General features: G+C 38.4%; 1 protein-coding gene and 1 long non-coding RNA gene across 12 annotated transcripts in view; one reads left to right on the plus strand and one right to left on the minus strand.

The window, feature by feature from the left end:
• Nucleotides 1-16929, minus strand: part of Pde1a (phosphodiesterase 1A) — a 309018-nt gene that overhangs the window by 214051 nt on the left and 78038 nt on the right. For 2 of the 11 annotated variants that reach the window (XM_087201245.1, XM_087201220.1), the window contains exon 1: nucleotides 760-1223. The exons of 8 other annotated variants lie outside the window; for them this stretch is intronic. In XM_087201245.1, the coding sequence (XP_087057371.1) occupies nucleotides 760-812 (53 nt within the window). In that variant the 5' untranslated portion in view covers nucleotides 813-1223. Of the gene's footprint in view, nucleotides 1-759; nucleotides 1224-16929 lie in introns of those variants that run through there. One more of the 11 variants, XM_004868174.3, reaches the window with a different exon arrangement.
• Nucleotides 1-16929, plus strand: part of LOC110346352 (uncharacterized) — a 323700-nt gene that overhangs the window by 192809 nt on the left and 113962 nt on the right. The window lies entirely within an intron of this gene.

The raw sequence follows: 16929 nt of genomic DNA on the forward strand, positions 1-16929 counted from the left end.
TTTGAGAAAAGAATTAAATTGATGTATAATTCATTTTGCTTTAAAAACATTTTGTCTTAAAAGACAGAAATTGTGTTCATTTTCTGCCTACTTTAAATTGTTAATTCCCAATTCTGAATTTTAACAGACATAGTTTAAAATCAATAATTAAAAAATCAGTTGGAAGACAGCTGCTCCAAAGGAAGTGTCCCTCCCCCCAAATAAAAATTTAGCCCCATTTATTGTATGGTAATTACATTTTTCCCAGCCACAAATTTCACCAGTGTGTAATTTTTCTTATTGCTCTATTGTTTCTTAACTGCTGGTCTGATTCCTAGCTCCAATATATGTACTCTAGTACAGTAGTTATCAAGTTCAAATTTATCTCGTGATATATTACTTCAGAAAGATGGAGCATTTAGAGAAATAAAGCCTGCCCTTGAGTATAATCAGTTGAAAGAACCAAGCACAATATTTTCTCTTTAGAGGGCTGTGCATCTATTGTCAGAAACAAGAAAGGATTGCATAATGCTGCAAAAGTTTTTCCAGTACTATGTCATTCATGTTCTTGAATAGTTAAGATGTTTTTAAAATATACTTTGAGGAGCTGATAAGAGCTCATGTACAGAATTTCAGAGAACAGAAAATAAGAGGACTCCTCCATTATGCAGGAAGTTAGACTTCAGACACACTCTTCACTTTTTGCTGCAGCTCAGCGCCAGAATGCTGAGGACGAGAAACTATTGTTGCTGGAGCCACCTGGGATGCTGTGTTACTTACCGAAAGATGGGTCTTTGGAGATGTTTCTTCCTGATGGTGACATGGTCATCCATTTAAAGGTGAAGGCTTAACTTCTTCCTGGAAACTACTCCAGAAAATCCAGGGAGGGAATGTGGAAGCTTATCCTGATCTATTGTGTTGCAAGAAGCCCAGAAGGAAAAAGTAGTTTCCTCTTTCTCTTTTTGGGTGCTGGGAGAAAACTTCCCTGCTCTCTGCCAGCTGAGCAGTGTGTCCATAGAGGCCACATAAGACAGGCACGTCAGGGCACTCCCCCACTGGGAGCAGGGTGTGCAAAAACCACCACGAGTCACACTGACACGGATGAGAGACTTGCACAGGACCTTCTGAAACAGAGCAAAACAAACAGAAAGCGTCCCACTCCAAGTGTCATCCAGGTAGGAGCTCCCTACGTGATTGCAGCCATGAGAGCTGTCCTTCCACATGCTGGTCCAACTCGGCGGGGCTAAGTCCCTCCCTGTCTTTAAAACAGCTTGTTCAGAGGCTCAACTTTTTTTCTTCAAAATAAAAGTTGTACAGCTGGTTCAGCAGTCCATGGGAGCACCCTCTGGGACTGTCCTGTTAAAATAGGAACTGTATACGAATGAGTAAAGAAAGATGCGCCTGGACCGCCTGGCTGGTTCTGCTTCCAGAGATTATAATTATTTTACAATTTTGCTTTTGTTCACACTGGATGAAGTGTGGGATGGCTCATCATTTTTAGCACTCATAACCTAATAACCTGCACTTGGCTGAAGTGGAAGATGCCATTTCCACTGATAGAAGCCCAAGAGAAGGGAGCCAGAGCAGTGAAAGTTAGAAAAACAAAAATTGCTCAATTCTGTTGGTGACCTTGTACCCAGATGTGTGAACCCAGATGCAGCTTCCCGAGAGAGAGAGAGAGAGAGAGAGAGAGAGAGAGAGAGAGAGAGAGACATGATACCCCCCAAATTGCCTAGAAGCCTAAGGTTTTATTTTATGGTGGAATGTGAACTTAAAGAAAAGTATGTAAAAAAAAGAATGTGTAGGCAGCTCAAAATAGATGACATTAAAAATTATTTTATGTAGAAAACTTAGAATTACATGGCATGTATTTATTCTAATTACAGATAACTTACATCTTCATTTTTTAACATACAGTGGACCCTTGAGTTATGACTGGCCTGACATAAAAATAACTTGGGTTACCACCAGAATTTTAGTTTTAATTTATGACCAACATCTTGAGTTACAATCCAAATGCTGGTTGCTTGTGCTTCCAGATGGTCTCAGATACAGACTTAACCCTTAAAGGGTTCTGGAAGGAACATGACAGAATCCTTTCCTGTGTGGGGTTAACTGAGAAATCCTGGGCCAGTGTCTCTCTAAGGTCACCGAGACCTGCATGTATACAGGAGAGAGACTTTGAAGGCTGTGGAGAGGAGCCTGAGCCTTCAATTGACCAATTTGAGTTATAACCAGCATTCAGAAATGAATTGAGTTCATAAGTCAAGTGTCCACTGTATCTTATTTTGGAAATTTTTCTGAATCCCCTAACAAAGTTCCTCTCAGTTGATACTGTCATAAGAATCCAGGCCATAGGTTTGGCATGTAATAAAATAAACCATCTGAGATTGGCTTTTCAGGAACATAATGAAAGGAACACAATGTAAATGGCAACAAACATCTAGCCAAGGTATAGTTCAAATGGCAGGAAAGTATGCAGTCTAATTTGAAGCTCAAACACTTGATTATAACTGAAGAACGCAAAAGTTTTTAAATCGATCACAGGAAATCTAGAACATAAGACTAACATTCTTTTATCTCTTAAGTGATTAAGAGAGACAAATGAGATTTGCATTCATATTAAGCACTATATTTAAACCCAATCTTCATACCTGAAGAGCCATGGGATGGAACCCATAAATTAAATATTCACATAGCAGAAAAAAATATATATATTTTTTAAAAATATTTTCATTAACTTTTCTCAGAGTATTTAGGTTTGATTTTGGGAAGGAGTGTTGCCTTTACTAACATAACAATTTTAATGTAGTATTTAATAAAATGGAAAAAGCTCACTATTGTTTAAATTACACTGACACAACTGCACTATGTTAATGTAACCAGGCCAATTACATTATAAAATAGACAAACTATAACTTATTATGAATAGTCTCCCTTCCAGGAGAAGGATTCAGAAATGGTGTTTATATTTTTCCTGATGTGATAAAACAAATGCAGCCTGACTCTAACACTTCACACACATGGATACACACATACACACACACACTCAGGTTAAGAATGACAGTGTCCCTCCAAGGCCTCATGCACTTTGGAAAGGTGGGGTCTTCATGGGGGTGATATAGTTTAGTTTACTTGTTGTTAGGAGATAGGGCCTCGCTGGAGGAGGCAGGTCACAAGGGTCACTCTTCTCCTCACTCTCTGTTTCCTGGCCACCATGATACATGCAGATTTCCTCCACTCAAGCCCTTCCACCATGCCATTTCTGTCTTGAAGCAGCAAACTATGGGCTGAAAACTGTGAGCCACAATAAACCTCTGCTCTTTGAGTTGCAGGTGTCTAGTATTTTGTCTCCACCTTGAGGAAACTGATTAAGACACATACACAGGCTCCCACACCACACCCCATCCCACTCAGCACTGTTACAGACATACCAGGTGCTCAGAAAATATTTAACTTCATTTGTTAAGGCACTCAGGTAAAACATTCCAATTTATTCACCTTAAGTCACTCATTTTGTGTGATGAAGTCCATAGATCAATTCACAGGATGTTGCCAATCAAAAGGATATTAAGAGTGTCATTGCATTCTCTCTTAATAATCATGGAAGATGGGTGAACTCTTCTTTTTCTTGTATTTTTCATTTCTTTATTCTTCAATTTTTAGTGAGGTTTTTTTTTGTTATTTGGTTTTTTTGGTACTGGGGATCGAACTTGGGTCCTTGTGCTTGTGGGGCGGGCAGTGGAACCACTGAGCTAAATCCCCAGCCGATTTTTAGTTTTTTAGGAAACCTCCCTACTGATTTCCATAGTGACTGCTCTAATTTACATCCCCACCAGCAGTGTAAAAGGCTTCCTTTTCCCCGGCATCCTTTCTAGCATTTATTATTTTTGTATTCTTGATGATAGCCATTCTGCCTGGGCAGAGATGGAATCTCAGTATAGTTTTGATGTGCATTCCCCTAATGGCTGAAAAAGTTGACCATTTTTATATAGTTATTGGCCATTTACACTTCTTTAGATAAGAGTCTGTTCAATTCATTGCCCATTTAATGATTGGGGTATTTGATTTTTCACTGTTTTATGAGCTCTTTATATATTCACATATAAATCCTCTGTTGGAAGAGGACCTAGTAAAGGTTTTCTCCCATTCTGTAGGCTGTCTCCTCACTCTACAGACTTTTTCCCTTGCAGAAATTTTTAGTTTGAGGTAGTCCCATTTGTTGATTCTTGCTATTATTTCTTGTGCTCTTGGGATTCTATTGAGGTAGTCTTTACCTCTACCTCTCTAATGGCTTCAAGTGTTTCCCCTATGTTTTCTTCTAGCAGTTTCAAAGTTTCAGGTCTTTTGTCTAGGCGTGATGATGTACACCTGTAATCCTAGCACTTTGGAGGCTGAGGCAGGAGGATCACTGTGAGTTCCAGGCAAAGCCAGCCTGGACTACATAGTGAGTTCAAGGACAACCTGAACTATATAGCAAGACCCTGTCTCAAAAAGAAAAGAAAAAGAAAAAGGAAAAAAGAAATTTTAAAAAAGAAAAAGAAAGGAAGAAAGAACAAACCAAAAACAAGTTTCAGGTCTTTGATCCATTTTGAATTGATTTTTCTACAGGGTGACAAAGTTAGGGATCTAGTTTCAATATTCTACATATGGATATCCAGTTTTCCCAGGTATATTTGTTAAAGTTGCTGTCTTTTCTCCAACATGTATTTTTGGCTCCTTTGTTATAAATTGGGATGGCTCTCATTGGGTGCTTTTGTTTCTGTGTTCTCTCTTCTATTCCATTGGGTCTGCATGTCTATCTTTGTGTCAGTATCGTGCTGTTTTTGTTGTCATATAATTTGAAATTAGGTATTTTGATGCATTCAGCTTTGCTCTTTTTGCTTGGTATTAGTTTGTCTATTCTGAGTCTTTAGTTTTCATATTTCATAAAATGACTTTTAGGATTTTTTTTCTAATTCAGTGAAATTCATTGGCATTTTGGAGATTGCATTGAATCTGCAGATCATTTTGAGTAATATGGCTATTTTGACAATATTAATTCTGCTGACCCATAAACATGGAAGATCTTTCCATCTTCTAGAATCTTCTTCAATTTCTTCAGTGTTCTGTAATTTTCACTGTAGAAGTCTTTCACCTCTTTGGTTAGGTTGATTCCTAGGTATGTATGTATGTATGTGTGTAACGTATGTATGTATTTAGAAGCTATTGTGAATGGCATTGTTTTACTGATTTCTTTCTCAGGTAGTTCATTATTGATGTTTAGAAAAGCTATTGATTTTGTATCCTGTCTTCATTGCTATAGCTTCTTTCCTGGCTCTGTTTATAATATACTATACAAGTGCCAAAGCATGCAGTGGCAGAAAGACCATTTGATATTATGCCACCTAAACAATTGAAAACAAATGCAACTCCAAGTTATTACTGTAACCACATAAGTGTAGCCAAATATCAGTCTGAGATTAAGTGTGTGTTCTTTTTATTTTCAACACAATTTAATTAAACACAGTATCATAATTTATATACTTAAGAAAATTTTAAATTAAGTGGAGGAGGGAAAAAGAAATATGAGAGAATTAATGATACTTTGTTTTTTAATCACTACGTACATATCATATTATGTTTTTAAGCCCTGCTTCTTTCACTCTTGCCTCCACCTTCCAGCAAAGGGAAAACTAGCTGTTGTAGTCAGGGCTTGCAAGTTAATAGATTTAATACAGGACATGTAATTTATAGGATTATTTTATAATAGTCACCCAAAAAGTCAAATGCAGATGAGTGCAAGAGATCTGTCCACACACTAGAGACCTGAAGAATCCAACTGAGGGCCGGGATCCCACAGCAGTGTCCCACACAAGTCCATCTGAAGGCCTAGAGCCCAAGGCAATGTCCTCTATGAGTCCAGCCAGAGGCCTAGAGCCCATGGGAATGTTTCCTGCTTATCTGTATCAAGGATCTACAGTGAGAAGGCCCAAACACAGTAGTGGAAGCTAGAAAGCCTGTGCCAGCAGGGTGAAGGTTTGTGTCACCAGGCTGAGGGATCTACAATGGAGCCAGGAAGTGATCCTCACAGCGAAGATCAGAGCTCCCCTGAGGAGAACAGCAGCCATTCTCAGGGACAGAGAGGATGCAAGCTCCTCCTCCAATGAGAACAGACAAGTTTGCATCAGGAAAACCAGATGAGGCAAGCTTCTCCAAGAAAATCAACAGTAGAGGATCTTCCCCTCCAGTTCTCTTTTTATGCCATTTGCAACAATCCTCAGGTAGGTCTTCCACACCCAGAACCATCCAGTTCTGCTGGGCATTTCAAGTTGACCATTAGTCAATCCACCACACACTAGCTTTCAGTATTCCTGAGTATCTTATATACCTAAAATCCTCTTCAGTCATTCTCAACTGTTCATTTTTTGGGCACATCATACATGAAAGATAAAATGTATACATGATACTCCCCAGAAAAGTACCTAGATCTTAATGACCCCAAAAGAGTATAATATATTTATTAAACACAAACAATATCACAATTTTCATTTGTCATAACCATAAATATTGCACCAGTAAAGGAAAACATTACTTGGCTAACTATACCATAAGATAAATAACTGAAAGTGAATCATTCCTGATGGACTAACCATAACTCTGCCTCTCCTCCACTGGAAGAAAATCTACTGCAACAAGAGTAGCACCCTTTAGAGAGAACTTAGATCAAATTTATCCTTTCCAGGTAATTCATTCACAGCTTTCAGCATTTCACGCATTTTTTATAATGAATGTCTTGTCACAGGTTTCACAATTGATTAAGAAGCTAGTTGATACATGGTGGAGCTAGGATTTGAATTCAGATCTCTCTTCCCTGTGCCCAAGCGTTTAATCTCCTAATAAGACAGCTGTTATGTAGGCAATCTGTTGCTTCTGAGGCTGCTTGAGCTCTGTATGGGCTACATTTAACATTCTGTGGAGAGAGAGGAGACACACCCAACCCCTCTATGGAGTGTCTGTTCTCCTAATCTCTTACCCTACTTAAATACTGTAACATGGTCCATTATGGTCCTAGTATTTACAAGAGCCAGCCCTAAATTCTTTTCAAAAGGGACTAGAGATATTAAGGTGAATTGAACAAGCTAATCAATGAATATTTCCTACTAAGACTTGAATGGAAGCTCTGCTCTGGTATAGACAGCCCTGGATTAACGTCACAGAACATACTGTAAACCTAGCTGTAGCAGCAATTTTCTCTAACTGCCTCTATGTTGCCAGTTTTCCTCTTTGTCAAACTACGAGGTTGGGCCAGATGACCTTTAAAATGCTTTCCTGCTCTGACACTCTGTGACTCTCTCTCACTGACTCCAGGATAAGATGTCAACCAAGAACAAACTTCATAGTCATTTTTAGCTTTGCTTCACCACTGTGAGGTCATGTGTACCACCAGAATGCTTTCCACCCCCATTGTTGGAAGATTAAAAATATAGTGCATGACTCAAATAAGAAACTTGATGGTAGCATCTTTATTTTTTCATATTTGACTGTTTCTTTACTGCTTCATCTTGGAAATATCTTCACTAGAATTTGAAATCTAGAAAGGTGGGGCTTTAGGGTCCGTGGTATTCCCTGTGTGTGGTTCATAAGAGATACTCAATGGTCATTTATTAAATGCACAAATACATGAACAGAGCAATCGTCTAGGTCCCCATCATATTCTTATATAAGTATGCTTTTTTCAAAAATTAATTCCTATCTAGTAAAAGTACTGTACAGTCTTTTGTATTTCCTTCCAAGCTCTGGTTTTCTTCAAGGAGACATCTAAATTGATAAGGAATTGAGTTTCTGTGGCTTCAAGGGGGCAGAAAAGATGTGGCCAAACCTGCAGGTCATTGCTGTCAGTTGCGTACTCCGGCCTTTGCAACAGAGCCCTTTGTCTGTCTAATCACTTGGATCCTTCGGACACCTACAGCTCAGCTCCATGCTGCTCTGTTCATTCACCGGTTTCAGAACTGTAGTCACTGCCTGCTGACTGAGGCCACCTCAGCCTTCACTGGTGCTGCCAGGTCTTCTAGCCTCACCCAGATCCTCAAGTAGATCTCTGTGAGACTCTTAACCTTTGCCATCTGATCACGATGGATAACAGTGTCACGGGGCCAGCAGGACTTCCTTGGGCATCTGTTCCACACTGGCCCTGAGGGAAGCTTGGGACTGGCCACACCCGTTTTAATTTACTAAGTCATGGCAATATCCTCTCTGCTTCAGGCTTTCACTTTCAACCAAACATGTTCCCTCACTGGGATTTCATCTGACAGGTAGAAGGTCAAAATACTTGATCCACTTGCACGAAACATCACATGTTACAGTGCTCTTTTCTATACAGTACTTCACCTGGGCAGAAGAGATAAGTTTCTCCATCCTACAAGGGATTTTCTGCCTAATGTATCTCCTGAGTGCCTTTTATCCATGGTTTATAATAAACCCCATGTTCGGGTCTACAGGCCTCAACCATCTACATGTGATAGAGTATCAGGAACTTGGGAAACACTTGTTAGTGTGAACAAAGCCTGAATTGTAGGACTATTGTCTTACAGGAGACTCAGAAATTCCATTCAGGTATTCGAAGTGGGGCTTCTTATTTGTCTTTGCTTTCATCTGTGCTAATATCAGGCCCGCTCCCCACTCCCGCAAGAGAAAGGTGGATGCCTCTAGCTGACAAGGGAAAGGTCATATCATTAAAATGGAGTCAAGGAAAGCACACTATGCCCCATACATTATGATGCTCTCTTACTCATTTCTGCGTGAGCCCAGTGAGCCCGCCACACCATGGCGGAACATGCTGCTTCCTCTGGCTCTCACCTGTCTGTTCCCCTTCCCCAAGTTGGACCTTTTGGGCTGTTTTTCTTCCAGCTGGTAACAAGGGCATGTTTTTCTGGAGTGCTCCAGTCTTTCCTGGCTCTCTGGACATACTGTTCCTCTGAAATGCTCTTTGTCCTGCTCATTGCTCAGATTTCATCTCTTCAGACAGGTGACTCTCCTGACCACCCCATCTGAATTTAACATACTTACACCACATCTTTATTTCCCTCGTTGTAGTGTAATCTCTGTAATTATTTGTTCATGAATTCATAAGTTCACTGCATGCAGAAACTCATACTATAAGATGCAGTGACTGCAGGAAAGATCAGAACAGCTAACTCATCCTGACTACCATAAAAATAAACCCCATCAAATTACACCAAAAATATATTTTTCTTCATATGTACGACAGAACCTAAACATAGACTCTTACTGATGCGTTGTAATAACTCAAAGCATTTTCTAATACTTATGTATATGTTTCATCTGGAAATATTTGTCAATACACTTCTTCAAATCAGGAACTTTATGTATCTGAGAGCAAATACAATGGTGTCTTAGTCCATTTTGTGCTGCTCTTATAGCAGGCCTGAGACGGGATCATTTATGAAGAAAAGAAAATTATTGTCCCATAGTTCTTGACTCTGGGAAGTTCAAGATCAAGCTGTCAGCGTCTGGTGTGCTGACACCAGAAGGCAAGCTAACCAAATACAGCGGGAAGTGCTTTAAAGAAGCCCCACTTCTCTTAGGAAGGAAGCAGCCTTCTTAGCCTAGTCACCTCTTAAAAGCCACTGTTTTAGTCACTTTTCTTGTTGCTGGGACACAGTATCTGACATCCCCAGCTTAAAAGAAGAGAGTTTATTTTGGTTCCTGTTTTCAATCCATAGTCAGCTGGCTCCATAGCAGAAATGGCCCTGGTGGAGCTCACACCATGGCAGTTAGGAAACAGAGAGAAGAGAGCAGCCTGGGAGAGAGGTACTTCCATCCAAGTCACACCCCCAGTGACCCTGTGCCTCCTCTGATCAGACCCTATCTCCTAACAGCAAGTCAGCTATATCACCCTTATGCTCCAGTCACCTCCCAAAAGCCCCACTGTGAGTGCATGAGTCTTTGGAGAGATGTTCTCCATCCAAACCATAAAACCTTTTATTATCATCTTAGAAACACCTGAATTTTGGAGGGTACACATTCAAACAATAAAGAATAAGAATGCTAAAATTAACAATGCAACTCAGAACCACTTTTGAAGAGGTCACCATTTCATCAAAAATGTTTTGCTCAGAGGTGGACCCCTCCCTTTCAGATTCAAACAAGTAAATAGTTTTAAACTAAATTCTCTCAACTTGTACATCAGACTTAAATTTTATTGGCTATTCAATTACAAAATATATGGAATTATAGTTGTCTTAAATGAGTTAATAAGGGAGCCCAACTTATACCTTGTAGTGGCAAGGAAAACTGCTCCCTCAATTGGCCAACTCCCAAGTTATTTATGTCCCTCCAAACTGAGTCTTCAATTTCACCAACTAGGAGAAATTCCTCTTTGCCAGTGAAGTGGAGAAGCAGGTCAGTTAAAGTTTGATTGGCTCTAATTAGTACTCCCACAAATTCTGACAGCCTTTAGTGCTGGCAGGCGAACAGCTTCTTTTGAATAGTGTGACATTCTGTGAAAACATCATCATCATCAACAACAACAACAAAGGAAATCATTTAAAATATATCCTCATAGCCAAACACCCACTACTCAGTATGGAATCAAGCAATATATAACTCTACTGGAAAAGGAAATGACTTTTGCATAGTGGGTAGTTAAAGGAACATTACAAAAAGAAGCCGCCTTAATATAAAATTCCTTTTGAGTCAAGGAATTAAAAAGGAGATGGTTGAACAGGGACTTGAAGGATGCAGATACTCAACAAGCAGGCTAAGAAGAAGGGCGAGGAGAGTCTTACAAGCCATAAACACCATGCAATAACACATGGTTGGAAAGCATATTACCCAGTAAGTTAAAGAGGCTACCACCAATCACATAAAAAGAGGGGTTGTAATTAGGGAAACAATCCATGTGATACCACAGTTTAAAGGCATGATCCTTCAGAGATTTTCTTCTCAAACATGCCAAAATATTCTTATTTACAATTCTTCATTCAGTGGAAAGTTGTTCAAAGGTGGCTGTATACTGCAGCAGTTTAATTCCTCCACAACTGTGAAGTCCATCACTAAAGAATCAACTCAGCTGCAGTACTGAGTCACCATTACCAGCTTTCCTCCATATTTTGTTTGGGTTCTAAGTGGCTCTAAATTCAATTAATAATTGTTTAAGTCTGTCTTAAGCTTCCAGTAATGTCTGTAAATAAATGTGCAGAACTACCACCAAGAAATGAATCAGTGTCGGTAAATGGAAAATTCCTAAACGCTAACCTATTGACTTCTCCAGGCTTTAAAAATTAGACAGCAACAGAGATAATCATGAATCATGCTGGCTTTGAATAGAAATAACCACTGAATTTTCCAGACTTTCGACAGTATATATGATAGGTTCTGTGTCAATAACCCAAATGCACAGAAATAGATCACCACCTCTCACTTTTCTAAAACAAAAATGATTATTAACAGAATAAAAATAGACCCAAACACTTGTGACTTTACTTCCATTAGTGTCTCAAAAAACTCCTTCCACCTTCAGTTTTTCTGTTTGCCTCTACTGATTAGTCTGCTTACTCCAAGTACATTGCAAGGATCTATTCTTATCAGTCTTATCTCTGGAATTGTTGTCTTATTTTTCATATCAACCCCCCATTACTATTAGTTGTTCTATGACATAGAATAGTTACTATGATTTACTCATATGTTCATTTTATTAAACTCTAAATTCAAATTCCATGTAAGATTTAACCTGATCAGTGTCATTTTTGTAAGGCCAACACTGAACATATCAGGTCCTATACTATCTGATGCATGACCAATACCAGAATAGAATACTGAAAATCAAATCAATCTTAGAAATGCTGCATCTTCTTCATGTCATGGACATTCATCTTGCTATGTGGTCCTAGAAAATAACAATCTTTCCTATCTGCTCTTTTCTCCAACTAACCCAATGGAAAGTATGGAAGCAGAAGAGTTGTAAGCACTTGTAAGTCATATACTATGTACCAGGCACTATATTTTATATGTTCTATTTTGGTTAATTCTACATAATACACCTAAAAGACAGATTTTCAGGCATTTAATTCACACTCAGGAAAACTACAGAGTTCAGAAAAGTTCCATAATTTGCCAAGGGCCATGTAAGATTTGAATTCAATTCAATCCAATGTCAACAACTTTGTTTTTATTAACATATTACACTGCCTCTACATGATTATATTCTTAGTTTTAGTAACAGCCTTAATGAAAAAAGCATCTTGGCTAATCATATCTTTAAAAATGTAATTCTTTGAAAATGATCATTTGTATAAGGTTGAACTCTAGAAATAAGACTTGATTTCAAACACACATAAGTTTGGTTTGAGTCACTCTCCAAGATAAGCCTCATGGATGCAAGCATCAGTGAAATAAAACCAGAAAATTAAATATTTAGAGGCTTTAAAGTTCAAATTTTACCATTTGTTTGCTGTATGATCTTCACTGAGCAAAAGTGGATAAATAAAAATTTTGGTCAAAACATCACTGAGAACTTGAGGGGAAAAAAATAAAATCAGAATAACTTTTAAACTGAAGTTGTGGTTTGACTGCAATATGTATGGCTCTCCAATACTGAAGTGTGTGTCTTTAAAACCATGTCAACAGCAACCCAAATATATTTAAAAACTCCCTGTATTTTTTAAAAGTCACATCATAAGATGTTTCACCTTCTCTAAGACAGATGGGTGGGCTCCATTCATAGACTTTGAAGTCTACCCAGTCTCTGTAATCTGTAAAAGAACTGCTGTCATTTACTGAGACAAACTAGTACCAAGCACTGCTGAGGACCCTTCTACAAACACAAAGGGAACCTGGGAAGGAATCAGCATGCTTCTTTTAGATGTAGCTAAGATCACACACCTACAACTGTCAAAGCAAGGACTACAACCCAGAGGTGCCTTCCTCCATAGCCGATGCATTTAAATACGATTGCTTCCCATGGTTCACCTTGATTCCCTTTCTCTGTTCCTTATAATTGTTTTTTATTTTTATCTTTTTTAAAAATTTTATTTTATTGGTACAATTTAGGTATACAATATAATGACATTCATCATTGGACATTTGCACCTTTACACAATCTCTCTTGGTTCTTATTTTTCCCCCTTCCTCTGCCCTCCCTTCAACCCCTCCATCCTCCCTATTAACAAAGACTTTGTTTCCATTTTTTTCATTTGCTCATACTAATTCCATTCCCTTCTTTCCTTTCCCCTACCCCTCCCACTTCCCCTTCCCCTTTGTCCCTTTTCTTTCTAATTCACATTATCTATTATAACATTTAGTCCTTTTGTACACTTGTTTTGCATACTAAATTCGGTATTTACACGTGTGTCCTGTTTCTTTCACTTAAAAGTTTCACCTCAATGTGCATCCATTTAGCTATAAATGTCTCTAATTTCTCATTTTTTACGGCTCAGTAGTACTTCATTTTATTTAAAAAACCACATTTTCTTTATCCAGTCTCCAGTTGATGGGCATTTGGGCTGCTTCCAAGTTTTAGCTATTACAGATTGTGCTGCTATGAACATAGGTGCACATATATCACTGTGGTATGATTCTTTTAATTCTTTGGAAATGATACCCAGAAGGGGAATAGTTGGGTCAAATGGAACTTCCAGTCCTAGTTCTTTGAGGTATCTCCATACTGATTTCCATAGTGGTTGCACCAGTCTGCACTCCCACCAGCAGTGGAGCAGTGTTCCTCTTTCCCCACAGCCCCGCCAGCATTTGTTATTGGTTGATTTCATGATAGCACCCATTCTTTCTGGGGTGAGGTGGAATCTCAGGGTTGTTTTCATTTGTGTATCTTCAATGACCAGTTATGCTGAACACTTTTTCATGTATTTATTTGCTATTTCTACTTCTTTGTCTGAGAAATGTCTCCTCATTTCAGATGCCCATTTTCAGATTGGGTGTTTAAATTTGAGAGGTCTGATCTTTTAAAGTTCTATATAGATTTGAGATAGTAGACCTTTGTCTGAGGAACAAGATTTTTTTCCCACATTGTGGGTGGTCTCTTCACACTGCTGGTGGTTTCTCTTCCTGTGCAGAAGCTTTTTATTAAGAAGAGATCATCCCACTTGTTGACTGTTTGTGCTAGTTCATGGGCAACTGAGGTTTTGTTCATAAAATCTTTTCCTACACCGATGTCTTCAAGAATTCTAACAAACCTCTGTTCCAGCCAGTTCAGCGTTTCTACTTTAATATTTAGATCATTAATCCATTTTGATTTTAGTTCACTGCATGGTGAGAGACATAGGTCTAGTTTTAATCTTTGCCAAGTTGAAACCCAATTTTTGCAGCACCATTTATTAAAGAGGCTATCTTTCCTCCAGTGAGGGTGTCTGGCTCCTTTATCAAAGACGAGGTGACTGTCTGGAATTGTTTCTGCAACTTCTAATCTGTTCCACTGGTCCTCAGGTCTGCTTCTTTGCCAGTACCATGCTGTTTTTAATCACAGTAGCTTTGTAGTAGAGTTGCAGGTTGGGGATTGTGATACCCCCTGCCATGTCTCTGTTACCTAGAATTGCTTTTGCTATTCTGGGTCTCTTCTTGTTCCAAATGAATTTTTGGGTTGTTTTCTCAAGGTCTGTGAAGTATGCTGCTGGGATCTCAATTGGGATTGCATTGAATCTATATAGCAGTTTTGGAAGTATGGCCATTTTCACTATATTGATCCTTCCTACCCAGGAGCAGGGGATGTCTTTCCATTTCTGATATCATCTTCAATCTCTCTTTTCAGAGTGCTATAGTTTTCAGAGAAGAGGTCTTTGATTTCTTTTGTTAGGTTGATTCCTAGGTATTTCAGTTTTTTGGATGCTGTTGTGAAAGGAATTATTTGCCCTATTTCTCTCTCAGTGAGTCTATTGTTCGTGTAGAGGAAAGCTATTGATTTTTATGTGTTGACCTTGTATCCCACTACGTTACTAAATCTGGTTATTAAGTCTAGAATACTTTTGGTGGAGTTCTTGGGGTCTTCTATATGGAGTATCATGTCATCTGCAAATAATGACAATTTTACTTCTTCATTTCCTATCTTTATTCCTTTTATTTCTTTTTCTTGTCTAATTGCTGTGCCTAATGTTTCCAAAACTATATTGAACAAGAGTGGTGATAGTGGACATCCTTGTCTTGTTCCTGATTTTAGTGTGAAGGATTTCAGTTTTTGACCATTTAGTATGATATTGGCTGTTGGTTTTTCATAGATGGCTTTTATCAGTTGGAGGTAGAGACCATCTATTCCAATTTTCTGTAGGGCTTTTATCATAAATGAGTGTTGGATTTTGTCAAATGCTTTTTCTGTATCTATTGAGATGATCACATGGTTTTGTCCTTGGCTCTATTGATAGAGTGTATTACATTGATTGATATGCATATGTTGAACAATCCCTGCATCCCTGGGATGAATCCCACTTGATCAGGGTGTATGATCTTCTTGATGATCTTCTACATTCTATTTGCCAGTATCTTATTAAGGATTTTTGCATCTGTGTTCATTAGTGAGACTGGCCTATAGTTCTCTTTTTCAGTTGAGTCTTTCTCTGCTTTGGGGATCAAGGTGATGCTTGCTTCCAGGAATGAATTCAGGAGTATTGCTTCCCTTTCAATATCATTGAAGAGCATAAACAGTAGTGGCAGTAGTTCCTCTCTAAATGTTTTGTAGAATTCAGCAGTGAAGCCATCAGGACCCGGGCTTTTCTTAGGTGGTAAAAGTTGTTAATTAAATTTTCAATTTCATTGGTTGATATTGGGTTGTTTAGAATTTTTAGGTCTTCTTCATTCAACTTTGGTAATTCATACATATCTAGGAATCTGTCCATTTCTTCTTTGTCTTCCATCTTATTGGTGTATAGGTTCTCAAAGTAGGTATTGATGATCCTCTGTATTTCTGCTGGGTCTGTTGTAATCTCACCCTTTTTATTCCTAATTGCATGGATTTGGGCCTTTTCTTTCCTTTTTCTGATAAGGTTGTCTAAGGATTTGTCAATTTTGTTGATTCTTTCGAAGAACCAATTCTTGGCTTCACCGATTTTTTGTATCATTCTCTTAGTCTCCATTGAATTGATTTCTCCTCTGATCTTTATAATTTCCTCCCTTGTATGAGCTTTGGGTTTGTCCTGCTCTTCTTTTCTAGAAGCCTGAGCTTCAGCATCAGGTTGTTTAATTGGGCTCGTTCTGTTTTCCTAATATGTGTATTCACTGCTATGAATATCCCTCATAAGACTGCTTTCCTTGTGTCCCATAGATTCTGATATGTTGTATTGTCATTGTCATTTAATTGAAGGAACTGTCTGATTTCTTCTTTAATTTCCTCTGTGACCCATTGGTTATTCAGAAGTGTATTGTTCAGTTTCCATGTTTTTATGAAATTCTTGCAGTTTCTTTTGCTGTTGATCTCTGATTTCATCTCACTATAGTCTGATAATATACAGGGGATAACTTCAATTCCTTTGCACTTACTTAAACACGTCCTATGAGTGAGTATGTGGTCTATTTTGGAGAATGACCTGTGTGAAGCTGAAAAGAATGTGTATTCTGATTTTGTGAGGTGGAACACTCTGTAAACATCAGTTAAGTTCATTTGTTCAAGAGTTCAATTGAGTTCTAGCATTTCATTATTTATTGTTTTTCTAGTTGATCTATTTGTGACAGTGTGGTCTTAATGTTCCCCACTACAATTGTATTAGTGCATATGTGACTTTTCATGTCCATTAATATTTGTTTTATATAGTTGGGAGCACTAACTAGTGTTTGGTGCATAGATACTTATGATTGTCATCGCTTCCTGTTGGATTGTTCCTTTTACAAGGATATAGTGTCCTTCTTTGTCTCTCTGAATCAGTGTTGGTTTGAAATCCACTTGATCTGCAAAGAGGATAGCTACTCCTGCTTTTTTTGGGGTTCCCATCATATGGAGTATTGTTTTCC

Source organism: Heterocephalus glaber, unplaced genomic scaffold, assembly GCF_053883595.1.
Source record: "Heterocephalus glaber isolate CG9 unplaced genomic scaffold, H.glaber_assembly_v1.0 deba00000347, whole genome shotgun sequence".
Lineage (NCBI taxonomy): Eukaryota > Metazoa > Chordata > Mammalia > Rodentia > Bathyergidae > Heterocephalus > Heterocephalus glaber.